This window comes from Astatotilapia calliptera, chromosome 1, assembly GCF_900246225.1.
Source record: "Astatotilapia calliptera chromosome 1, fAstCal1.2, whole genome shotgun sequence".
In the NCBI taxonomy this organism is placed as follows: Eukaryota; Metazoa; Chordata; class Actinopteri; order Cichliformes; family Cichlidae; genus Astatotilapia; species Astatotilapia calliptera.
This window is the reverse complement of record NC_039302.1, coordinates 28531041-28558501: the sequence shown is the minus strand read 5'-3', so window position 1 is coordinate 28558501 and position 27461 is coordinate 28531041. Positions and strand designations below refer to the sequence as shown.

The following is a 27461-nucleotide window of genomic DNA, read 5'->3' as shown; positions in this document are numbered from 1 at the left end:
CTTTCATCACACCCTGACCTGATTATTTAAAGGGATGCAACCAAGCTTATGGGACAGCACTGACTCACCCAGTCAAACCAAAATGTTTAGAATAACTTCCTGTATGATGGCAGGCTGGCAGTTGGCTTTGGTGATGGCAGCTCTGCTAGGAGATTTATATGAAGTCTGAGTCCCCACAGACAAGAACAGCTGTCCCTGTCATGGCAGCCCAACAGCCACCAGACTTCTCAAACCTCTATGGATTGCCAATGGATTTCCAGCTTCTTGAGCGTGTGGATTATGGTATTAAAGGGAAAAGGAAAATCTGCAGCAAGCAGATCCCATTGTCACACAATTGATGCAACAGGATATGAGAAAAAGGTTTATGTCTTTGAATGAACTAACTCTGATAAGAAGAAATGAGAAATGGGTCCAGTGCTGTGTAGTAGAAATCACTACTATCTTGCTCCCAGAGCCAAATGAGCACACAGTGACAGTGTACTCTGAGCATGCGTTATCACTGAGCCTTGTGGAAAGATAAAATGAGAGAATCTGGACTCTTAAAAATTAATTGCAGTTGGCAGTAATAACGCTTCTGCACACAGGCACTGTGGGAACCGGTGGGAACACAGGGGAAACTTTTCAAGTGGCTGGGGGATTCTTAAGGCGCCTTAGGGGGCGATCCTAGAAATGGCAGCCAAGGGCTTCTGTAGCACATGCTGACTGGTGCTGAGGCAGACCAGCTGTTCAGTCTACTTGGCAGCATGGCATCTCAAAAACAGAGGAGCAGACATGTCGTGGTGGGAGCTGGTTTGCCCCCGTTTCATTAAACAGCTTCTCAGATCAGTATTAGTCATGAACTTACAAGCTGAACTTTTTTGGATTTTTCAACTTTTTAACTGGGAAATTAATCTATTCGTTACTCATTCCCTAGAATCACAAAGTGTTAATTTATCCAGTGCAGTTTCTCTCCTTTTGAAGAAGTCCTGCTCACACATTACATTAGCTAAGCTGTTCCTCTGCCTGTGTGCCTGGTCCTGTTTTCTCTGAAATCTTTCACTTTCATTTTCCCTCTTCCATTTAGGTGCGATCTCTCGAACCTGTGCCTCCATTCCCTGGAGGTCGTTCTCTCCTGTCTCTTACTCGCTACAGACGGTGGGTAATGTGGCAGGCGAGCAGTTCAGCTCATTATCGCCCACGCTGGGCCCACAGAGGGCATGGCAGTGTGGAACATGTCTCGGGCTTCATAGGCAGCCATCAGGGCTTTCCTTTCCCTAAACCAGGGAAATCTGGGTTTCTGTGTCTATACATTATGTAGAAAATGAGGACAAATTTTTAACCAATTTGCTTTTTGCACTTTTGCTGGCAAAGAAAAAAAACACAATATATATCTAGTGCCTTTCTAAAATATACTTATTTAGGGTGATAAATGATTTAAAACCCCATTAAAGCTCACCTGAATAAAAGGCTGTTTCTGTAATGAAAAGATGATGAGACGACGCTCATTATCACTGATCTATGACATATTAGTATTGAGAGTAAAGCCTTGTCATATGTTCCAATAAAATTTGAATTATGTTTCATCAGAGTTGTTAAAAATAGGTTTTTGACTAGGGTGCACACTTCCACACAGTGAGAGAAAGAGCAGACAAGAAAGCAGAAAGACAAACATATATACTTTAGATCTGATGTAAATTCATACTTTTCAGTATCTATATTTTTTTATATTAACTATGAAGGGTTGTGGCCCACAGTGTTAGACTGTTAAACCCCCAGTTCAGCAGAACCATACTGTCATACTGTATTTGTCTGTGAGTCAGTTTAGGGCCATATGTAAATATCAATCAAATTAAACTTGCTACATTAAAAGCTAAAAACGAGTATTAAACTGAGCACAAGCCAGCATCCTGCATCCACACCACTGTCCTCTCTTTGAAGTAAATCAAGACAACACAACCATCAATAGCATGTCATCTTGACTCACCTTCTCCTGGTACTGCCGTCGAGATGAGTCCAGAGATTGGATTAGCGCAGTGGCGTGGCCCACAAACATGGCGTAGCAAGTAGCACCCACAATCATGCTGAGGATGGTCAGCCACACGTCTGTCATGCCCACTGGGGGGTACATGCCATACCCAATACACAACATGTGGCTCATAGCTTTGAAAAGTGCGTAGGAGTACTGCTGTCCCCATGTGTCATTCTAGATGAAACAGAGGAGACAGGGTGAGTTAGGGTGAGAACATCTGAACACTTCCTCGCTTGCTCTCTTGCAATCTCAACACGGCTGCTGATGGCACATTTCAGGTCAAAGAACACCCTGGCAGCCCATGAACATTCACAGACACATGCAATTACTTAAGACAAAACTAATGGCAGATGTCCATTTCAAACTCTCTCTGTCCAGTACAGAGCAGCTGGCAGGGTAAAATATACTTTTCAGTATGCAAACATTTGGAGCAAGCAGACATTTGGGTAGCTGCCTAAAACAGAGCCCTGGGAATCAGCAGAAAGAGCGTGAGACACTGGAGGCTTGCATGACATAAAGTAGGTCAGCTATTTAGAAAAATGTGATTTCTCTGTGAGTTTTCTAATTTGTAGATAAATTGCCCCTTTTCCTTTAGTTCCCGGTGGTGGTTCATGGCAAATCAATATCAACTCTCTCCTGGGGGTGACATGTCCAAATTGCTTTCAAACTCATTTCCACAGTGGAAAAGCCGGGACTGATAGCAATTTTATTAGTGCCCTCCTGGAAAGGTAAGGAGTGATAACCTAGCAAGATAATAGGACAGCTACTGTAAAAAACAAAAAAAGGAAAAAAAAAAATCTGTAATCATTCGAATGAGAGTCAAACCAACCACGACTGAATCACAGTTATCAATACTAACAACCTCTTCTTCTACCAGGTAATGTGAGCAAAAACACGAGGTGCTTTCCAACAGAGAAATGCCTGCCCTGAGGCTTAAATTAATTCAGAAAAAAATATATTTGTTATTCTGTCACATTGAAAACCGTTGTACGTAATGCAATTAATTAGACAGTGTTTACTGTGTGAAACAAAACAAACTCCATTTTGATGTTAATAAGAGGCTACATCCCTCACACAGGGATTTAAAGTAAGTACATTATGAATCTTTTTCCTTCACATCTCCGGGCCTCTTTACACTGGATGCATTTGGGAGCATCCAGTGTAATGCTCTTGATGCTCCCAGAGCAACTGGCTGCTTCTTAGGAAGCAGCCAGTTGAAGTTATGGATACAGAACTCTGAGCTGTAACAACATGACAAAGAGTAAATGCCCAAAAATAATCTAGTCAGAACTGCATCAAATCAACTAGCGACAAGGAATTTGGCAGGTCATATGCTAGAGTCACTGAGATGGAGAGATAATGGTACTACTACATTTGAAAATCATTTGACTTACATCTAAATTAGATTTGGGTAAAAGTAAGCTTTGGTATTAAGTATAATAAATAACATTTATCTAAAAATACTCACACATAGCAGGAAAATTTGATTGGTTTGTTTTACATGACTTTTAAATCTGCTTTGCTTTGTTGCGTTTTTATGTAGCCTGTGATGTTATATCGGATTTTTCTATGTATACACAGTTCAAATATGTTTTTCAGAACAAAACAAAGAGATTAGCACAGCAATCATATCCTAGTTTTCTGTGCCACAAAGCAAGACATTAAATTGAATCTTAATGCATGCATTCTTTTTGAACCTTAATCACGAGCCACAGTTTACATTATGTATCCTGACAGCTCAGCCTTATGTAACTTAAAATAATCCGCTTGCACATTTGCTTAATGTATCAAATATCAAAGTGGGGGTGAAATGTATTTATAATTGTAGCAAAGAGGGGCTAAAAAAACTATAGAACTGGAAGAGAACAATGCAACAGAAATCTCAATCTTTTCTCGAAAAGATAATTAAACACAGAGTTTGATTAGATTGGGAGCTTGATTAAAGGTTTTTTTTCACACTGTCCACGAAATGGAGCCACTGTTTTGAGTGTGCATCTCTGCAATGAGACACATGTAGAAAACGAGCTAAAATTATCTTAAGCGTGAAACATCTCAAGGGACAGTAGTTTTCAACATCTGCTGTTTCTTATGCTTAAATATAAGTGAGGCAGATTCAGTGAAACAAGTGAGCATGTCAGGGAGGCAGCGAGGCATGCTTAACCAAATAGATCATACCTTGAGCAATGCAACTATGTGACATTTGTTCCGGCATAGAGAGCTGAACTTACAGTTGAACTGAAGCAGCTTTATATATATATTTCAAACTGAGATTTTGTGTATGATTTTTTTTGTTAGTCCTTAAATGTATGATTATTCAATATTTCCTTTTTTGTTTACTTTATTAGTAACTATTGAAGTAAATAAATAATTAGTAAATATTTATCAAATTCTGCTGAAAATAATATATATGTCAAACCAATTTAACTTATTCTGTCTAGAAAACATATATTTCCTTACACATTAAACTTTAGCCTGCTGAAACTTGAAATCAGTTTAAACTCTCACTATTGATTCATTACTGGGGCTGTTTGGTAAGAGTGTAAGCCAACGATAGGTAGATGCTGCAATTTATTATAATTGTAATACTAAAAAAATTGTAAATGCTGAAAAGACAGACAATTGGTTTAAAAAGACACCCAGGATTAGCTCACTGGCTGAACATACAGTATATCTGTCAGTACTAAAAACCACAAAACACTTCAATGAGCCAGGGGAACAGAGCTAATGCTAACTGCTAAATAATCAAATGGTATGTCACGCAGTATTACTCACTTGCTTTGTTCAGCAAGTGAGTCGTAAGTGCTGCAGTAAAAACCTTTGTGTCTAAATTTCACTGCAGTCTCACAGTCTGAGAATTTAGTGAGTACATAATCTACTAGAATTCACTAGTGTACCTATATGGGGTAGGTGGTATTGCTAATTGTGAAATCAGATTCCTTAGTAAGGTGCTGTAGAAGACTTGAGCGCACTAATTGTGAATTTTTGGAGTCAGTATTGATGTTGCCGTAGGCTAATACCAAGCAATTATATCAGCTGATTGAGATATTGGTCAAGCTCCAGTGTGGTAATGAATATTCACTGAAATCAGACCACTTCTCACCCCCAAAATCTGACAATATCTGAATGACTTTATAACGTCACAAGTTGACATGAGACCATCAGTTTTGGGTGAACAGAATATCCACGGTGATGCAGCCCCCTCCCTTGAGCTAATAAAAAAGAGATCTCCGGTGACCCACTATTCTGGCAGCTGTTTCAGCAAAACAACAAAATTAAAGCTCAGCATGTGTGCTCACTGGAAACTGTCAATATCCAGCCAATATTGGATAAGGGATAGCTGTCTCCCTCAGAAAGTCAATGTTCCATGCACATCCTCCTTTCACAATAATGACAAATGTCAAGAGCTCCAAATAAATAAAAATGATCAGTAAATTGAATAAATGTGGACAAATGTAGCAGATAAACATATTTGACTTAGGGTTTAAAATGACAGATATGGAAGGCAGTCTTACCCAGGAAGCTGAAGAGTTTTAGAACAGTAATTACTGAGGCTGACAGACAAGATAAGACAGAGCATAATCTGATTTGAACAGGCAGGAGGACTGTGTGCAGGAGAAGCACTTACCACCATCTTATTTTTGGACACCCAGCAGTCAGCAGGGAAGTCCTGGAGCATGGGCACCAGGAACTGCAGGCAGCCATCCCAGTGACAGAGCAGCAGCATCATGCCGATTAGATTGACTATTCGTACCATGGCGCTGGCTAGGTCATAGGTCATGTGGAAGATCTGAGGAGTTGAAGAGGAAGGAAGCAGGAAATGAGTTAGTGAATGATGACTCAACATGCTGATGGTCAAATCCCTGAAATCTCTCTAGAACGCAAAGCACACACACATGCACAAAGAAGATTTTCTTCCTCCACAAGCATTTCAAAGATTTCTGGCTCTATTCTTCGCTCATGCCATGCAATGTGTTTGCAGTATTAGATTTAAAGGCCATTGTACTCAGCCTATAGAAACCATAGCTTTTTATTTTACACAGATGAGTTGGTGGATGCAGATCTTGCTGTTGTCACATTTCACTGGGGATGGCCAGTGAAATGAAAGCTTAAACAGATAAACTGGGACCAGAGCTTTATCGTGTGCTGCTGAATCACTCTTATCAGGCACTCAGCCAAACACAATAATGGTGCAAGGGTAGAGGTGGCTATGCTCCTGGGGTGAGAGCTTTCACAGGCTGGGTTTGTTAATCCTAATGATACTCATAAGGCGCTCCAGGACTTCTGGGCTGGTGTAGATTTTAATGGCCTCAACCATTCAAAGCCTCTTAATCCCACTGAAGACTATGTGCATTGCTAACCACTTGGCTCCTTATTAAAATACACTTGGTGCCTTTAAAGGGGTTGTGTTTAAGAGGGGATATTTCATTTTTACTTTCTTGTTTAGCAATAGGTAAAAATGTGAAATGAAGCTAAGACATGTCATGTCAGCGAAAGTTTAATCTGAGTCATTCGATCCTAAAGCACTTTGTTTGTTTATTTTTCTGTTTTCATTCGAAGGCATACGAAATGTAAGTGTATCTGGGTATTTTATCTCTGCTTTGTTAAGGAAGAAACTGGCAGGGAGTGGTGTTATGTTTGTCAGTGTGGGTGCTGCTGCACCATCAAATCACATCAATTTAGTTCTGTCAACAAGATAGCATGAAGCCAGAGGTATGCCCAGAAAATTGTACCTCTCAAAGTGGATGGAGACATCCTCACTCACGCACTCTGTCTGTCCACATGCAGATACACAGTGAAACTCCTCTCCTCTCAAACCCTGTCTCATCTTTGTTTTTGTTCTGCTTTGGATTTCTTAAGCTCATGCACTTATACATGAGTAAAGCCAAATCATTTACCTAGCTCCGGAGCCGCATGCGGCTCTTTAGTCCTTATAGTGCGGTCCTCGTGGTTTGGGAAAATAAATTAGAAGTATTTAGCTGAAGTGTGTTTTATTTATGTTAGTTCTTCTTTCTTTTTAAACTTGCACTTCTAAATTGGAAGATTATTGTGATATTGAAATATAAAAATAAAATTATATTTTATTCTTTTTTCATCGCTCAAAATAAGCGTCACACTCGTGGAAGCCGGTATACCCGCCGAAACGTGCATTTATCGAGACTTTCAACCCCAGGTAGGCCAATTATGGATCTTCGGATCCACATTATGTCAGCGGCTATTCTCCACTGTGTCACAAACAAACACCGCTCACGCCTCACAGATGACAGCTTATAGTCCTGCGTAAAGATGAAAGTGACTTCATACAGCCCCGATTTGCAGACGCTGTGCTCATATGGGATATGCGCAGAGGTTCAGGAGCAGAAGTCCCATTGTAAACATCACGGCAGACCCGACGATGTTTGCATGAACATGCTTTTCAGATTCTCTTTATTGACCACGTTTCACACACGGTTGTTGTACGCACACAGCCGGCTGTAGCTTTTCAGCTCACAGCCCGACACACACCAACACAACAGCACAGATAGCACAGGCGGCAAGGCGGCGAGGCGTGATTGCGGGTGCCGCTCAGGTGCGTTCGCCTCCCCTGCAGCAGCGCTGCAGACCACGCCCCGCCACTCACCTTAACCTGGTAAAATACATATTTAGACAGAATTTTGCAAATATCTATTTTTCCCTTTTTTAGCAGCATAGTGCTTTTTTTCCAATTATTTTTTAAAAGTCAGGTCAAGGCTCCAAAAGCCCAAAGGCGATATAAGGGTGGCGGCTCACAACTGTTTTTGTTTGCTACATGGATCATTTTAGTTCAGCTGGGTGTCTTTCCTTTTGTTATATTTCTTTAAGAGTTCAAAATGTGTTAATTACATAAATAAAATGTAACTTTCTCTGTAGCACTTCATGGATTTCATAAGCAACACACCTTAGTTGTTCACAAAAAGCATAAAGGTAAAAAACAATATATACAGTGTTATCTTCATTTTAGATGTCAAAAAGTATTTGCGGCTCCGAGTGTTTTCTTTTGCATGGAAACCGGGTCCAAATGGCTCTTTCGGTGTTAAAGGTTGCTGACAGCCATAAATAAGTTACGTTAGTTAATATGCTGTGTTGTGTGATGTCAAATTTCCTGCTGGAGCTGTAATGGCTTTCCGTAACATTAAAAGTGTTAAATTCACTCTGTGTGAATGAATAAATCATGAGGAGCCCTTTCCATCTTCTGCATTGAGTCTGATATATTTTTCATTTGTCAAATGGTATTCCAGACAGGAAAAGGATGATTCATAAAACACAGGATGCTTTTAAATCTATAAAAACTCGCAAAGTCATATGCAAATTCAAACACGGAGCATGCTATTCCTAGGACATGAAGGACTGACAGAGATATGAAGCTTACAAGCATATGAACTGCTTAGACTTAGACTAGAATTGTCATGTCTGATATGATCAGGCTTCTTTACCTTCAGAGTAATTGTGAAAGAAAAGCACATTTTGGTCAAATGACACATTTTGGAAAAAAAGATACACTATAGTAGCAGATATTTAGAATGAAGGGAAACTAGATTGTCATATGAAAGATTTTCCACCATATTTGAACTGTACTGAAGTTGAACTGAAATACTATAGAGACATAACATTTACAATGTAATCATTTTCATAATTTTACATTGAAAATATACAGTACAGCCAGTTCTCTATGTATAGTTTGTGTTGCCCTCAGGTTATCCAAGCCTCAACACATTTCTACCTCTTCTAAGTCCCCAATTCTGATGACCAATAATGCCACATTTTTATGGTGTTCCCTTTAAAAACTACATGTAAATGCATCATTATAACCTTGATAAGCAGCTGTTACTGCAAGCATCTAAATTGGTGCACAATACTACTTCCTCTTGGGACAAATCTCTTATTATTATACAGGCTGTCCTTGAACCTGTCAATATACTGAATACTATCAAACTCAGCAATGTCAGCATGTTTCTAAAGCATGACAGATTCCCTTCAGTATCTTGTGCCACAGCCTGAATGACTTATTACTGTTCAACAATAACTCCTGCTACTTTCCTACTGTAGATATGTCCTCAAAAGACCCCTGGCACTTTAACAGAATAAAGCCTATGGAAACTGTGACGGATAATGCAATGCAAATCTCCGGTTTGTAACCCAAACTGTACTGTCAGTGGAGGAAGGTGATTCCCCTATCTCCCTCCACAGCTGTAATCAATTCAAATATACCCCTGCCAAGCACGGAATAGACTTTCCAGTTATGACAAAAATTATTCCCAAGATTGGTTCTGTTAGAAGGTGGTTAAAAAAAAATCATTATTCTCAGGCGCGAGAGGGAGGTCTGTGTATATATCCTCTCTTTACTTCTAATGGTTTTTCTAGATTAAAACAGCACATAGTTAAGCAAGTCTACTCTGTGTTTTGCGTAATTGTACAAAATAAATCATGTACATTTTCAGGATTTAAAGCAAACACAAATCTGCACGCACACACTCTGCATACAGAGCATTACACAACATGGCATGTTACATGGAGGATGATGAATTGCTGACCACTTCCTTTTAATTGATAGGAACACAGAGTGAGCCTGGCACCATTAGCATCAGCATCATCTGCATAAGCAAGAGTGCTTTGATTGATTAGGGCAAAAAAATACAACCCAACAGTTTCATCCCATTCTTTTTTCAGTTTTCACAATCCTCATTAGAATACTCTAAATTCATATTTTTTTGTATTTTTTTTAGCTAATGCAATACATAACCTATAGAAGGTCAACCTGAACACCTTCAAAAATACAGGAAAATGAACTGACAACACCCCCCCCCCCCCCCCAAAATAAATAAATAAATAAATAAAAATGTAGGTTTCCTGACAGTGAGATAAGATTTGCAAATTAGAAAGATAGTACTGTATGGCCCAACAGCTGGTGCTACAGGCACTCATCAATATGGCAGGTACAGTGGGTGAAACAATTATTTGAGCCCCTGCTGATTTAGTAAGTTTGCTCACTTATAAAGATATAAACACTCTCTAATTTTAGTGGTAGTTTCATTTTGGAGACACAGGATATCAACCAAAAATCCACAACATGTCATTGGGTGAAAAAAGTATGTGATACTCAAGCAAAATATGACTTGGTGGATAAACCCTTGTTGCAAAGGACAGCTGTAAGATGTTTCTTGTAGTTAGTTAAGAGAAGAAGTTTGTCATCCAAGATTTTACAGTACACAGTTCGGTCCACTGGCCTCTCAATGTGATGAAGTTGTCCTGTACCAGAAAAGCATCACCTAAGAATAATCTTTCCACTTCCATACCGACTATGAGGATGGTGATCTTTGGGTCATCCTCACAATTTCCCTTCCTCCAAACATAACTACTATTACTGAATTCCAAAAAGTCTAAATAGTATCAACAAAAATAAAAAACTGAATCATTTTTCATCCAACAAAACAAATACACACAGCAACTGAAATATAGCTACAAGTCCAGCATAGCCTAGGACTGCATAGTACTCCCTGGGTTGAGGTAAAGTGCTCTAAGGTCTAATGAACATTTTGAATTATAATTCCTAAAACTTGCAACTAGACATTGAGGGTCCTTGGGCCTTGCCATTGTAAGAAGCCTTCATTTTTCAGTGTGTGAGTCATTTGGGTCCTCACGATTAGTAGTCGGTGGATTACGCATCAGGCTGACATCCTCTGGAGCATAAAAAAAATGCTATGGTGAGCTACCAGTTCCCCTGCATGCAAAGCTGTCAAACAGAGTTGAATGTGGAACAGTATTTTCTTACTAGATTAAGTGGCATATCACGAAACACTGAGTTCAAGGTCCAATCAGAGTTATGAGAATAGTCGAGGCTGGTAGTCATGAATTCAGTTAAATGACAGTTAACAATGGCCGCCAGACTGTTTAAGCTTTCGTTGTTTATACTCCTGCTGCTTTGGTGGATTGAACAACAGCTTAAGGCCCCTGCGGGGAGCATTCAAAGCATTAGTGGTGTAGTTTCAAACTTTAAGAACATTAGTTTTTAGAATCTCTCAGTGTACAGTGTCATTTATTCAATTTCTTTTTCTTCAGCTGCATCCATCCCATTCATCAAATTTGTCATATTCCCCAAAAAGGTTAATAGAAATGACGAAGCCACTCATTTTTCGTATTTAATTAGTAGTTAGCTTAATGTGTTGCAATAAATTGTAAACAGAGGCTTTCAGTACTCCGTGGTTTCTTTGGTTAACTACTTTCGATACAGGCTATGTAAGTAAATTGATTTAGAATGATAAAAAGATCGTTTCACTGGAACTACTTAGAAGGTATCCTTTATCAGGAATTAATGTCCACCCTGCAGCCAGATATAATTGACTATTCATCTAGATCTTGGTATAAAAGGTTGTAAGTACTCTGAAATGGAGGCTGTAATTGTCTGGGAAAAGCCACTTTAACCAAAGCCAGTGTTTCAAGGCACAAAATGAACAAGTTAAATACTCACAATAGAAACAATACTAACACCGTTAGTCAATTATAACCAATTTTTTTTTTTGATTGCTGAAATCCATAATCCTGCTGAAGACCACCACTGTCAAGTACAAACTATCAGCACATTTTATCGCTACAGAAAATGGCACTTATTTACTGAGCACATATGCTTGTATACGTACAAATATAACAAGTAATAAACACAAGGATCAAATATGGCACTACAGTCACAAACAGCATCAGGCCCAGACAGGCAGGGAGAAAATGAAGGCAGCTGCAGAGTCATCTCAAACAGATGGAGTGAGAGGAGTGTGATCCAGGTGAGAGAATAGATGCATTTGTCCCATGGTGCTGATGGTAGCTGTCCAGACACAGTCATTGTAGCACTATACTGAAGCATCTGTTGTTCGCTGCTCATACTGCTAATGATGATGAATGTTTGGCATGATTGTATCTTGACACACGAGAAAAAACACAATCCTTCACTCATATTGTTTTTCGGAAGCCATGTTGCAGACATGGCATCAGAAAAACATGCCTTGTATGCCATAGACCAGGGGTGCCCAATCCCGGTCCTCGAGAGCTACCGTCCTGCAGCTTTTAGATGCATCCTTGTTCCCACACACCCGAATCAAATGAATGGCTTGTTATCAGGCCTTTGCCAAACACGATGGCATGCTGAAGAGGTAATCAAACCATTTGATTCAGCTGTGTTGGAGTAGGGATGCATCTAAAAGCTGCAGGATAGTAGCTCTCGAGGACTGGGATTGGGCAGCCCTGCCATAGACCAATTGAAAGGCACACAGTTTTAGCTACACATAAAAAAAATGCTCTATAGATAGCAGATATTTGGTGAAAACACACTGTTTTAGTGCAATCTGTCTTGTCCCTGCAAATTGTTCTAATTGTGTCCAAGTAGCCTACTGGATGTTAACAGTAGCACAGTTTATGAACTAGATCAACCCCTGCACTCCTGTATTATTTTTAATCATCCAGCATGATGGCAGATTCGGGGGAACAGGCTGTGGGCAGGGGTTAGATTTCTCACTGTAAATGCCTCGACCAAAATGTCATGCTCATGCATACTGTCATGGTGGACAAAGAGCATGAGGAGAATGCAAAGTAGGCCTGGTAGTGGACCACAGGGAACACCCTTCCATCATCTGTCTAAACAGGCCTGGAGGGCTCAGATCACAAAAAACACCCTGACTATGCTCTGTACCAAGGTGCGCCTTTGGGTTTGCGCTGAATTACACATTTCACTGTAATAGTTTTTTAAGCAAACCCACTGTGGGTATTCATATCGCAAAAGACTCATTCAGAGTGTTGAGGACCTGTCACTGTTGCTGGCAAGCCTCATTGTGCACTCAATAATAGCCCATTAAATCTATTCTTCCTGCTTTTCTTATCTCTGAAAGACCAGTCCTTGGCTAAGGTAATGGGTCAGTGAGCAGGGAGCTGATTAGTTGATTTCACTTATTTAAATATTTTTGTATAGATCTACTGAGTGGAAATGAAAGGTGCTTCGTTCCATCACCAGACCCATGGGAAAGCCACACAACTGACTTCCATCACAATGCCTGACGTATTGCTTTGTTTCTTGGAAACTGCAGCACAAAGCCACCACAGGGCTGTAAATCTTAATAATCCAAGCAGTAAATAGTAAAAGAAACTCAATTTCTGACACTTTTTGACCTTTTTTAAAAAGTCGGTCCCTCTTTCTCTCTCTCTCTAAATAGACACACACACACACACATTTCACACAAACCTACACATTTAGCAAAGCTCTACCATATACCAACAATTTATCTTGCATTTGATGCAAGTGATAAACTTCACTTCCCACACTCTATTACTTTAAATTATTTTTTGCTTTCCACTCGGATGACTAAATAAATAAATAAATGATCAATTAAAAAAACCCTCTTTGACAAGCAATTGTATCTTGATCCACACTGAAAGCAACATTTGCTGGGTTGCCCTATTGAAACGGTTTTGCTGTAGGCATCAGGCATCGTGAGAGGAAGCCCGTGGAGCTTTATCATTAGTGCGCTGCCTTGAATCTGATTTAACAGGATGACTAATCTCATCCAAGTCAGTGGTTCGTCAACAGGAGACAACTCCAATGAAGAGAATATCCGGTCACAGTCTTATTTTTATCCCAATGAAAAGTGACGAGAGGAAGCTGACCAGATGAGGACAGGAGAGACGAATAATGACACTCTGCTCTGTCTGTGTCTGTGTAAGTCTGATGAATATCTGCATACTGTATTGAATATTGAACACCGGCATGTAGCCACCTTTTTGTTTGTAAAATGTATTCTGTCAACATGGTAATTGTAATATCACCTTTACAGTATGATGAAAGTGTAATAATACAGAATCAGACAGCATCCTGTGAGCAAGCGTTTGTTGGCACTGAGAAGGAAAAAGACCCGTTGGGGATGAGGAGAGAGAGTTTAATAACTGATAATAACAACTATTGCTTAAATGCAAAGTGGTGCATGAACACCACTGAAAAGACTCAGGGTCACCTGATCCAGCCCTAACTACAAGCATTTCCAAAGAGAAAAAAAATACAAACTGGGAACTGGTTACAGAGAAGAGGGGGCTGAAAACTGAAGGCTCTGCCTCCCATTCTACTTTTTAATACCCTTTAAACCACAAGTAAGCCTGTAGTCCGAGAGCGAAGCGTTCTACTGGGGTACTGTGAGATCTTTAACATCAGATCGGGCCTCATTATTCAAGATCTTTTATGTGAAAAGAATAATTTTAAATTGGATTCTGGATTTAACAGGGAAGCAATGAAGCGCAGCTAATTTACAAGAAATATGCTCTTTCTATCTAGTCCCTGTTAGTAATCATGCTGCAGAATTCTGAAGAAGATGATGGGCAGCCAATCAGATGAAAGTGGGCTTACGGTGATGGACAAATAGTTTAAATGGCTTTTTCAGGACAGTGGATGAAGTTTTGCACAACCATGCAACATAAATGTTCCAGGAATACGACCACAATAATGGAGGAAATTAGTATAGCAGGTTCCTTCACAGTTTAATTATTCCATTGATGAGTGCAAAGCATGTATTTCACATTATTTCAAAGAACAACAGGAAAATCTACATACAAACCAGCAACTGTGTGAAATACATCATTTCACACAGTCATGGTTTATTGTCAATATTATATCGATCCATGGTTTATTACTTATATATATAATGTGACTTATTGACAAATAATTTAAATCCCTTTAAAAATAAAATCAACTAAAACAAACAAAGAAGCCTAAAGCAAAGCCTTTTTTCTCTCTATGTGGGGTAGTTTAGGAGTTCACAATAGACAGATTATGTATACTGACTGCACCATACTAAACCAAATATGTATTTGCACATGCATGCATGAATGTGCAAGTTAGAACTATTTCCCTGAATTGTCAAGAATTTAATTAAACCAAAGCTAAGATGACTTTACAAATTACATTTTTTCCCACATAAGAACCGTCAGTTAGATTTGGTCTCTTTAAATCTCTGAGTTGAAACCATGTCACCTATAAAATGATGATTCTGTGACAAATGATATTGAGCCATATATAGTTAACTGTCCCCAAAGGATTATGAAACAAACTTATGACGTTTATTCTATTGCTGAGAATGTGTAGGTCACAATAAAGCAAATCGGTTTTTCTAAAGGGGTGATGTGAAGCAATAAATGACTTAGTTAAGTTAGTCCCTTTATGCAATTTGTCTGGAAGTAATCTGATAGCTCTGGGAATAAGATTTTATCCATTTATTTTTTATGTCTTAAAAACACCTTACTTTTAATACACTTAAAAAAAAATTTTTTGCTGCACCCTGAACCATACCTCTGTTTATGTCCTTTGGTATGATTATATTCCTTTGTCTTCTTCTGATTCCTAAAAAAGCATCATCCACTGCAATTCAGTACATGGAAAAAAGATTCTAATTTTAAAAACTTGTTCCCCACAGTATCACTCTTCAAGGCATTAAACCATGCAGTAGAGTTCACTGAGCTGTATCCAGCACTTCCCAGAAGAAATGTCCTCTGCGTGACTTCTTACAGAAGAGGAAATGAAACTCAAACAATAACAAACCAAATGAATTTGTGCGGAACTATTTCTAGCTTGCAGACACTTGTGAAATATGAGTGAAATAAATCAGCTTTGCCTTTCGGAGGACATTGGGGCATCACAGGTCTGCAGCTTCTGCTATGTTACTACACATCTCATCGTGCCACATTTAGAGTGCCGAGCAATGCTGAATTGCATTTATTGCACTTATTGGCAAAAATTGCACATTTTCATGGATCAAAAGGATTCTGCCTCGATTCTGTAAACAAGGACAAATATTACCTTTTTTGTGGTTGTTTTGTTAGTGTTTGAGTGTGCTTCTTTCCACTTTTATAGTCTTTCAAAGTTCAATATGTAGGTAAATAGACAAAGGGGGAATAAGGTCAGTGCGATGTTTACCAAAATATTCAAATGGTGATAAAATACATACACCTTGTTTGGAATGTAGCTGCCAATAGGAAAAGTCAAAAAGTCAGTTGGGTGGTGAGATCTCGGCGACAAGTTATTCTGCAGTGACAGATGACATTTCAGTGAGATTTCATCTGGAGTACTCTGGCGCTGAGGCAAAGCTGGCCTTTCACTCTGTCTGCCTAACTAGCATTCATCAGCAAACGCTCACACACAATATCCGCACACATACACCACCTACACAGGAACAGAAAATCTAAATGGCAACTGGCTCTGTGAGTGTAATGCCCCCTTTTGTTGTTGTATTGTTTCAATGGTTTTAGATTCTGCAGTCATCAGTAACTTGCAGTGTCCTTGTAAGTTTTTCCCATTCACATCATTATGGATATTTTTTCTCCCATTAGTCTGTTTTCCAATACTTCCAGTAATGCAAAATTCCTAGATTGAGATTGTGGTGCATTACATCAGTGGCCCATGGCTAAAAGCAAGTTCTGCAGGTAGAAGGATGTTTTATTCAATCCTCCTTTATTCCTTATTCTTTTCCCTCTTCCCTCCCTTTCTTACCCCATGTTTTCTCTGTTATCTCATTGCATAGGCTGAACATGTAACAGCCCACTGTCCGAGCTATTCAAATCAAGGTTAGCTTGTAATACATGTATTCCTGCCTTCATTTTAAGTTCAGAAGCACAGCAGTAGGCATGCATAGAGACACAGGGTGACAAAGGAATCCTCCCCCAGTGATTTATTTGAACTTTTCCTCCCTTTGAAATGGCATCACAGAGGCTCTGCATGATTAATGTCATCACACTTATATACACTGTTCTATCCAGCTGCTCTATCCAGCTAAATATTTGAAAACCAGGAACTTCCCAATTCATGGTGAAAGGTCTGGATATAGATTGATGTGAGCATTTTCAGCGTTTCCAATTGCTACACAGTCAGCTGAACATACCCAACAAGTAACACTCCAGTGGTGAATTTTACAATCTATGCAAATAAGCTAATAGTGTTTATTTGTAATATTGTATTGGATAAAGTTGAATATGAAAAAAAGATGCACAATAAAACAAAAAGCGATAAACAAAAATAAAAATTATGATCTCAAGATTTTATCTTGGATAAGAAGGTGATTTCTGAAACATTCTTTGATTTACTAGTTAGTTCACTAGTTAGTTGATTATGATTATTATTCTCGTTGTTGTTGTTTATTGATTTATATTGAAGCCCAAATGCAGATATTTCTGAATGAATTCAAGCTAAACAGAGTACTAGTGGAGTTGGTCCCATACATAGAGCACAAGCGGTTGCTGAATGTTTTGATGAATATGAAAATTATAGTAATCACAAGCTACAGTATTTCCTCCAGCTCTAGAAACTTGGAGAAGTGACGCCACAACTTGCCAAGCTGCTCCGATGGCACGCTGTAGCCCTAACTAAAACACTATGCTGGGATTTCCCTTTTATTCAAACTCTTAAAGATAAGATGTTCTTTTATTAACTTTTCTCGAGCAGATTTATTTTAATTATTTTAAAGTTTTGGCATTAATTTTTATGTATATGTAAAAAGAATGTTCCCAGTAACTTGCGTATATATATTCATCACGGGCATGGTTGTCGTGGTAACAGCAAAATATTTAAAAGATCCAAAATAAATTCAAACTTGTGATTCTTGTTATTAAAGATACATGCTGTACACTCATTCCATCCTGGATAAAGAATAGTTCAAAGAAACCATTAAACGACTTAATTTAATTAACAACTTAATTATTTAATTAACAACTTAATTAAATTACCATGACAATGATGCAGATGATGAGTAGATGTAAACTTCTCACAGCAATTGTACTTTTAAAACCTAAACATAACAAGCTAAATTTAGAGTTTAAATCAGTGAAAATGCCTTATCAACTTTTCTTTACTTTAAATTAAAAAAATAAATAAATAATAATAATTCTTTGATCAAGTGGAAAGTACCTGGACACAAAAGTAATTTCCCCAAACTAAACAAAGAGACACACTTCAGTACTGTGGAGATAATTTCATTTAGACGACACATCTGTTAAGTGTTGTTGTTCCTAGAATTTCACGGTCTGACTTGTAGCTGAAATATTCCTTTGCATGGCTAATTCCTCAATGATGCAGAGCAGCAGCATAGAGTGTCTTCCTGTTGACTCCATGCTGAGATTCTGATGCTTCACTTTGCACCTTTTACCTATGAGACTAAACAAGAAGATTCATCCAGTGAGAGTAATTGGAACTTTTCTAATTATTGCCACAATCATAATCATGCTTGTACTGCAGCACTGCCTCTTTGGACTCTGGGGTTCCACTGCTAGGACGGGCACACAGTGGGAAAATGCTAATCAACATCCTGCCTTCATCAACTTATTGGTGACTGGTACACAGCAAAGAGTCTCTTTTCTCTTTTCAAGGGTGGATGCAATCAGACACAGCACCCATCCATATTTCTTTCCTGAAAGAAAAGGGGAAGCAAACATCTTTGCAGTGGCTCCCCAGGACAGAAATAGAATCTGAATTGCAATCGGACTTAGGGAAATGAATCCCTGTCTGTTTAACTTTCTTCATGAACTAATATGCTTGTATGATGATCACTGCAAATGATGTAGTATGCTAAAAAATTTTTACTCCATGAAGAATACTGTTTTCTCAGTAACAATATAAAGCAGTTCACAAGATACACATTATAAACTAAACTTTCTTCAGACCTGTTCACATACAGTTTAACAGCCTGAAAATGATTTCTTACCTCCTCCCACTGGTGGATGTAGCGAATGAGTCTAGAGAGGCGCAGGAGGCGCAGCAAGCTTAGTATCTTGGTAAAACGGACAATGCGTAAGGCGCGTGCCGTCTTGTAGAAATCCGAGTCAATGCGCGTCTCCACAATGAGGAAGATGTAGTCTACGGGGATGGAGGATATGAAGTCGACCACAAACCAGCTCCGCAAGTACTTGATCTTGATCTGTTGCGGATCTAAGATGATTTCTGTGTTATCTTCCTTGACGATACCCGTCCTGAAATTAAGAACCAGGTCCATGAGGAAGAAGGTGTCGGAGACAACGTTGAACACAATCCACGGGGGGGTGTGCTCATCCTTGAAAAAGGTGATGCCCACAGGGATGATGATGAGGTTTCCAACCATCAGCAGCAGCATGGTCAAATCCCAGTAAAACCTTGTTGGTGAGAGACATGGAGAAATGCAGAAATATAATGAATAACAAAGTCAGAATATAAAAATATGAGGTAACTTTGTTGTGTTTGTCTTTCACAGAGTGAATGTTCTATAAACTGCACAATTTAACTGCCTGCAAACAAAATAAAAGACGACAACATTTTGTACATATCGATAGTGTCATTTTCTTTTAACTTATAGTGTGAGTATTAAAGTGGGCTGACATATACATATACAGCATAAGGCATAGTCAAATAAAATATGCATGTTTGATGAACTGAGGAGACCAACATTTGTTCTGTGTTAGATAAAACTTTAAGAAAAGGAATGTGTGGCCTCTTTTTCTTCCATCTGGCAGCTCCATATTTCATTCCATATTTATTGTTCAGTGTATCCACTATCAATATATCTCTACGTCTTGGATCTCCTCTATTGTACCAATTTCCCTCTTATTTACAAAATCTCTTGCTTCTACTGACTTTCATTCCTTTCCTCTCCAGAGCATACCTCCACCTCTCCGGGCTCTCTGTTCCACCTGCTTCCTACTCTGACTAAAGATCACAATGTCATCTGCAAACATCATTGTCCATGCAAACTCCTGCCTGACCTCATCAGTCAACCGGTCCATCACCAGTTCAAACAAGAAGGCGATCAGAGTTGATCGCTGACATAATACCACCACGTCTTGAACCCATCTGTTACACCTAGCACATCTCACCATTGTCTTGCTGCCCTGATACCTGTCCTATAACAACCATACATACTTCTCCGTCACTCCCCTTAAACCTCTGCACTTTCTGATTCACTAACTGTTCACAAACAGCCAGCATCTCCTCACCTCTGTTTCCTTAACCTACATGTGAAAGGAAACTGAATGGTCCAATCACCATTCTCTCTCCCTTTGGAACACTCAACTGCTTCATCCAACTTACTTATTAGAATTCCTCTTTCTGATATTAAACCTGTGGGGCATACACACTGACAGCATTTAACATCACCCAGTTCCCTTTACCTGTCAGAGTCCCTGCCTTTCCTTCTCTCTCATCACTGACCTATTTTAAGCTTTTATTACTATGTATGTAGTGTTTAGCAAGCTTACATGAACATGGTGTAATAATGGTTTAATAAACTCTGCACTTATGAACGTAGCCATGACAAAAAGGGGGCCTGATATGAAAACATGTGTGTAGGCATGCCTCTAAATCACACCTCAAAGGTCAGCGGAGGTTAACTGTTAATTAAAAACTGTACTGTGACCTCGTCAATCTTCCAAACCAGAGAGTTTGGATATAAATTGCGCACTCTGCTGGCTTAGTAATTGAATCATTGTGCATTGGTGCAGTGATTGGTGATTTACCCACCCACTTCTAACTGGGCCATAAAAATTTGTCTTTGGACAAAACTTACACCAAGAGCAAGGCTATAAAAATGAAGAAGAATGGATGCTACATATATAAACAAGATAGGATAGAGATTTTTACTGAAAGCTCGCTAAATTACAACAATAAATTACTGCTGTTTGACTTCTTTGTTGGAGCTAAAATCGGTAGATTTCATGATTTATTCTCAGTATGTTTCAGTAAATATATCCAGTGTTTACAGTGAATTGCTGCTCCACAGAATCACACAGTCACATCCAAAAAACATCCCTTGTCCAAATCATGTTAAGTTAGATATACCAATATCAAAAATGTAAGATTTGTCCTGTTATTTGTTTCTGTATTTCTTTTGATAAACAGTTACAACTAAAACAACAATTTCTCTAAGAAATATGAGACATATGTGTGATTAAGCACATATTGTCATTACACACCTGTAATATATTCACTGATCTTTCACATTGCAGCAGTTTGAGTCCTTTTAACTGTACACAAGTCAAAAAACTTTTATTGATGCAGCAGAAAAGCAAACATTGGAAATCACTGCTGTTTGCAATATAGTATCCCTATTTCTTATTCTCATTGTTATGTCTGAGCCCACAATCTCTGATGCACACATCTATGGATAGAATTTACATCAGTCTGGGTGAAAATGTTAAAATGTTTCTTCAAAAATAGCACAAGCAGTTATGAGGTTTGTAATGTGTTTAGACAGTTCTACGCCATGCAGATATGTACACTACATCTCAGTTTTATGTGCATTGCGCACACAGACACATTCACTGAGGAAACAGTGACAGTAATTGGAATTCTTCAAAGTAAAAGGGTATCTACTTTTCCAGATTGTTGTCAAGTGGAGTTATATTTAGACCGACCCTGCCACCACTGTGTGCTCACATTAAGACTGAAACCCAGAAGGACAAGTAAAACTTTGAAGGAAGAAATGCAAACATTGGTAAAGGCATTTGTGCTTCATACTGCCATGTTTCCCCAATATCAAACAATTTAAATATTATTTACATGAAATAAAGTTTTCCTTTTGTCTTACAGTATTTGTAACTTTCATTTTACTACTTATATTTGTCATGAAGGTTCTATGGAACGCCAGGACTGCCATAATGAATTAATTAAATACACCATTAAATAATTAATTAAATGTGTCAATAATTAATTAAAATTGGAATTAATTAATTAAATAAATAGTTATGACACATGTAATTAATTAATTATTGACACATTTAATTAATTATTTATGTATTTCACATTTTAATTAATTATTGACACATTTAATTAATTAATTATTGACACATTTAATTAATTATTTATGTATTTCACATTTTAATTAATTATTGACACATTTCATTCATTATTGACACATTTAATTAATTATTTAATGATATATTTATTTATTTCATTTTGGCAGTCCTGACGCCTGGCTCTCATCATGAAATAATTTTATCTGTCAGCCTCACCCATCAAACTCAGGGGGCGGGGTTAACGCTGATCGAGTCAAAACCATTGCTTTGGCCTGGTGGCCATTGTTTCTAGCACACAACAACCGGCATGTGGAAGCTAACAGAACTGAGCTTTGAAAAACCCTGTTTGTGTGTTACCAAATACCATTTTAATATTTTTTTAGCCAAGAATGTAGTGGTTTAATCTTCATGTGTCTGGTCGGTTTGTCAAGATACAGCCTCTTTGCAAAAGTGTTTCGATGATTTCGGAGATGTCTGCCCAGTCTCACGGCAAAGCGTGGGATAGACCCGCTCGCCTCGCAAGCAATCCCACCGACAAAGCGCAGGCCCCGGTACACAGCTGTAGTAACCCCCGCTGACTTCTTTTACTGAGGTTATATTTATCGGTGTTTTATTTCCTGATGTTCTTATGTGTCCTACGTGTTTCAGTCGCCAATTCTGAATTATAACTAACATTAAAAACATGTTTAAGGAGGAGAGAGAGCAAATAAATCTGTTTAACATCTGATCTTTGGGTTTTTGTTCAGTAATCAGCGTGACCTGTGTATAAACACATAAAAGAGATAACGTTGGTGTTTCTGTCATGTAGTAACTGCTGGCTTTAACTGTACAAAGGTTGTTCGACACTATGAAACACATGCAGACTTCATGATGTTCGGCTAATATTTTTATTGTGAATATTAATCATGCTGACCTCGCTCTGTACACCACGCAGCGAGGTCAGCATATCCACGATATCCTCAGCTCCATGAGTTAACACAAAGTTTCCCAGCTGACTATCTAACTGCCAACTATTCCAGAGACGTGAAAATATACAGCATAAAGAAAAGTGTAAGAGACTCAGCAGCAGATTAGAATAACAGTTATACATTTAATAAATCACCAAATGAATCCAAGAAACGAGCAAACCTGTTCCGACAATTTGAATTTGTATTCCCTCAGCTGCAGACTCGCTGCTGTTTAAATGTTTGAAAAGGAAGATTAGATATAAAAAACGTCAAACATAGACTCAGTCTGCCTTCACATTTGATATGAGGCCAGCACGTATAGTGGCCTCAGCAGGCTATTACTGAAATACACGTGCTATATCATAAACTATGATATAAACAGGGAGGTCCTATTAACATGTTTAGTTTTAAAGGACACCTTCCTGCCTTTAGTCTCATTCATGAGCAGTATTAGTTTTCTTCTAACATCCAGAAGTCTGCACAATGTGTTTCATAGTTTGTAACAAGCCTTTGACAGGTAAACATAACATGACCGAAAAAGCAAAAAAAAAGAAAAAAAAAAGAGAGAGAGTGTTGACATAAGAAGAGAAAATTCTCTCAATTATGGAGACAGACAAATGGTTCATTTATGTTTGATGTGTGTTTATTCCTCCCTAAATATCGTCGGTGAAGTTCGCCATGCATGTCAGATTTTCCTGCGCATTTTTATACCTCTGCCAACAGAGAGAGAAAAAAAATCACATTCTAACAGACAGCTGGTGCTTAGAATACAGTTGAATAACTATTAAAAAACATGATATTTAGATGATAGTTCAGTCTAACACATGTGCCAGTGAACCATTAAACGTCTGTGAAACTATGCAGTTATGAAACGTAACTTTAACCTCAGCCAAACCGATTTGCTCAGTTGTAAATAAAACAGCGAAGTAAACGTGACCCGACAGACAGAACCTGAGTGAATGAAGTCCAGCGTTTAACCACTGAGAGCTAAAACTCAGCTGAGGTTTCAAAGCTGTGTGCCGGTGATTGGACATCAGCCGCTGATAAAGCTGTTCGCCTATAAAGTGCTCTGTAAGGAAACGAGCTCCAGCAGCTCTGCGCTCGGGGAAAACACTATATTTACTTATCTTGTGCAGAAAAATGCGCTGACATTGCTTTATATCGAGCACCGGCTGCCCAGTTAAACTGTGACTATCACCAGGTAACTAGGCGTGTTTCTTGAATTAGCAGCAGGTGTTAAACAGCTGACAGATGAGGAGGAGGATGCATGCAGGTAAACTGAGGGTCTGTTGAGCTGATCGCTGGTTTCGTGAGAAAAATGTCAGCTCGTTCTTTATGTTACAGAAGCACAGAGACACAAGACCAGGCGGAAAGAGACGATCGTTCGGTGAAAATGAGAATCTGCGAATGCAACATGTGGAACACGGAGAGTGGAATATGTAAACAAACCGGTTAACGTAACCCCCTCGGTGCGCTCTGCATGCTAACTGTTAGCAGAGCTAGTGAAATCTCTGAAAACATCTGAGCACTTTTGCAAACATGTTCTATGTTGACAACCTGACCAGACATACGTCGCGACATTCGCGGCTAAAACACTGTTAAAAGTGTAGCTGGTGACAGAAAAACGGGGTATTTTAAAACTACACCACCACCATTGCTGCTTGTGATTTGATCTGCATTCTGGGATAACTGGCTGCCCCAAGTCTACACAAGCAATCGATTTTCTAGGATCGACCTGTTTTGACTTACTTTGCACGGCAACCAATCAAATGTTAGAGAAGCTGCATGGGCAGCGTTAACCCCGCCCCCTGAGTTTGATGGGTGAGGCTGACAGATAAAATTATTTCATGACGAGAGCCAGGCGCCAGGACTGCCAAAATGAAATAAATAAATATATCATTAAATAATTAATTAAATGTGTCAATAATTAATTAAAATGTGAAATACATAAATAATTTATTAAATGTGTCAATAATTAATTAATTACATGTGTCATAACTATTTATTTAATTAATTAATTCCAATTTTAATTAATTATTGCCACATTTAATTAATTATTTAATGGTGTATTTAATTAATTCATTATGGCAGTCCTGGCGTTCCATAGAGTGGTGCTTTGCCTGTACAATGTCAATAATAACATGCTTAAGCAGATTTAAGAGCAAATATTGCTGCACAATAAATAAATCTAAATATGAGGCAAATGGACAATGGACTTTGACCAGACAAAGCAGGCGCTTTGTAAATGCACTCAGAATTTTAACTGGGTATCTTTTAGCTACAGAGAAAAGGAGAAAGCAAGCTATAGAGATATAGACGTGATAATTGTCCAAGTACTGCTGACACCTGTCTGATCAAACCTCACTTATCACTATTGATACAATCATTGATTAAAGAAAATACAAATAAAAAGCAAATCTTGACTCTGATAATTATTGATTTTGCCCCAATACAATATTTTGGGATAAGCAGTTACTTTTAAAGAGCAGTGTAAAAATCTCCATGATCTCAGTGTGTCTCTATCAATAGACTATGTTTATGTGCATGTTTGTTCATGCATGCATGAATGAATGCTCATGATTTCTCTTTTTCAGTCTTGTAGCTGCCTTCTAATGGAGGTCAGGCCACCTAAACATAGCAAGGATCCATTTACTGTGTTTTATTATGCACTAGGACCCTGACATAGGAGACATTGTTCTATAAATATAGTTGGGTGAGCCTGGGATGTTAGACGGACATTTCAAAGGCATTAAACAATCTCATATCTGTATGTGCACAGAAAATCAGAATTTTCACCTGTGTGATGGGATACCACCTGTTTTAAAATAAAAGCAAAAGGAAGTCAGCTAGTATTGCTAGGTTAGCAGTGCTTTTATTTTGTTACATGATTGTTAAGGTGCTCCCGATTGATGCTGCGGCTATTATGGACACGTAAGCACAAACAAAAATGTAAAACTAGCAAGGTGTGAAATCCATTCTAAATGTCAAAAAATTAAAAGTTTTATTCAGTAAAGAAATACTACTTCTATGTCTGGATCTGAGTCCATTACATCAGTTCTACATGAATTAGTCTTTTGTAAAACACAAAGAATAAAACAGTGACAAAGTGCCTTATAAGTTTATAGCAAATTATGGAAATATGTGGCCAGCGATCACATTTTATGAGCAATTACATGACCGCTGAGGAGTATCAGAGATTGCATGACAAAAAATGTAAATAACAGGAAGGCAGGTCTGATGGGTGTGTGTAAAACATATATGTATATTTTTTATTAATTAGTCTAGAAAAGCATTTTTTTAAAACTAAAAAATATAGCCGTGGGATAGCTCACACCTAGCTTGTTATGATGCTCAGAGTTCACTGTACCGATGAAGGGAGCCCTGACATTTTGCTGTCTGCAGGGACAGAGTCACAGACCACTATGCTCTCCGGTGGGGTGACCAGGGACAGCAGGAACATGTTGTCACCCTTAGAGTGCATCTGACTACACGATAAGCCTTTCTCATTCTCCTCACCCTGCCAGCCAGGCTACCTGAAAGGGACTATGAGAGCCACCACAAACAGCCTTACAGTACACACGCTTACCTTTCAGAGTAGCTTATATCTAAATTGAGGAGGCACAAGGCTAGGATACGAAAATGGAGTATATACAGTATGGGATTGAATATACAGGGAGCAAATGTTCATAATTTTGTATGTGTGCACGTCTGCGCACCTGTTTACATTTTGATTGTAGAAATATCTATCTGCTGGCTACCATGCTGAGAAAATGATGGATCCCATACAATCGGATTGACTATCGTGTCAGAATCGGAAGGCTTTTGATCCCCAGCTACTCCAGTGAGAGTGAGTGTGATAGATAAATGGCTCTACAGTTTGTGAATGTGAATGTGGCTTGTGCTGTAAAGCACTTTGAGTGGTCAGTAAAGACAAGACAAGTGCTGGAAAAGGAACTAGCTTTAAATGTCAGTCCCTATATCAGTCCAATCTGATTACTGCAGAGCTATACACTCTTTTAATACAAACTTCAGGTGTGTAAGACAACATGAAGATTTTTCTTCCATGTGGAAATGTCAGTTTGTATGTTTTCATATACAGTATGAGTTATTTCACTGAAGCTGTTAATCTGTCATTAGCTAAGCAGTTTAAACCCACTAATCCCACAGTATATATATTAAAACTGGTTTGTTGACCCATATAACCATTAAGATTACTTGGCTAAGGTGAGAGATTACCACTGTGTTGGTGAGAAGCGTTGAATGTATGTAAGAAGGAGAATTTAATCACGGTGTTCATCATCTAATCCTCACCACTTAACCACCAAACCACCCACTCTAACCTATTTTTCTGATTGTAAAAATTGTCCTTCTGGAGGTCATGAAAAACATTATTATTTAAATGACCATGAGTCTGAACATTCATTACTGCCATGATTTTGTTGAGGGAAAGCTTATTTCTGTATAGTTAGTCTGAAACAAGACTTGCTATCTAAAAACCTTTTCTCAATTTCTACAGACTAGACATTGGAGCACTTTTTTTTCTATCCACTTACTTAATGTTTAATTTATAATTTTGTAGGGCACATACCAAAATAAATTGTGTTTGTGCTACAGTGTCGTCTGATAAAGGAAGCATTTGAGGTGTAGTGTGAAGGATTTAATTACAGATTGTAACACACTGAAAGTCTTTCATTCACTTCTCCCTTTTCCAGAAATACAGA

At 38.5% G+C, this 27461-nt stretch overlaps 1 protein-coding gene across 1 annotated transcript in view; it reads right to left on the bottom strand.

Annotated features, from left to right (window-relative positions):
• hcn4 (hyperpolarization activated cyclic nucleotide-gated potassium channel 4) overlaps positions 1 to 27461 on the bottom strand; it is a 74791-nt gene that overhangs the window by 33505 nt on the left and 13825 nt on the right. The window contains exons 2-4 of the mRNA XM_026173185.1: positions 18736 to 19159; positions 5634 to 5795; positions 1964 to 2182 (exon numbers count right to left, since the gene is read on the bottom strand). Coding sequence (XP_026028970.1) covers positions 1964 to 2182; positions 5634 to 5795; positions 18736 to 19159 — 805 coding nt within the window. The remainder of the gene's footprint in view (positions 1 to 1963; positions 2183 to 5633; positions 5796 to 18735; positions 19160 to 27461) is intronic.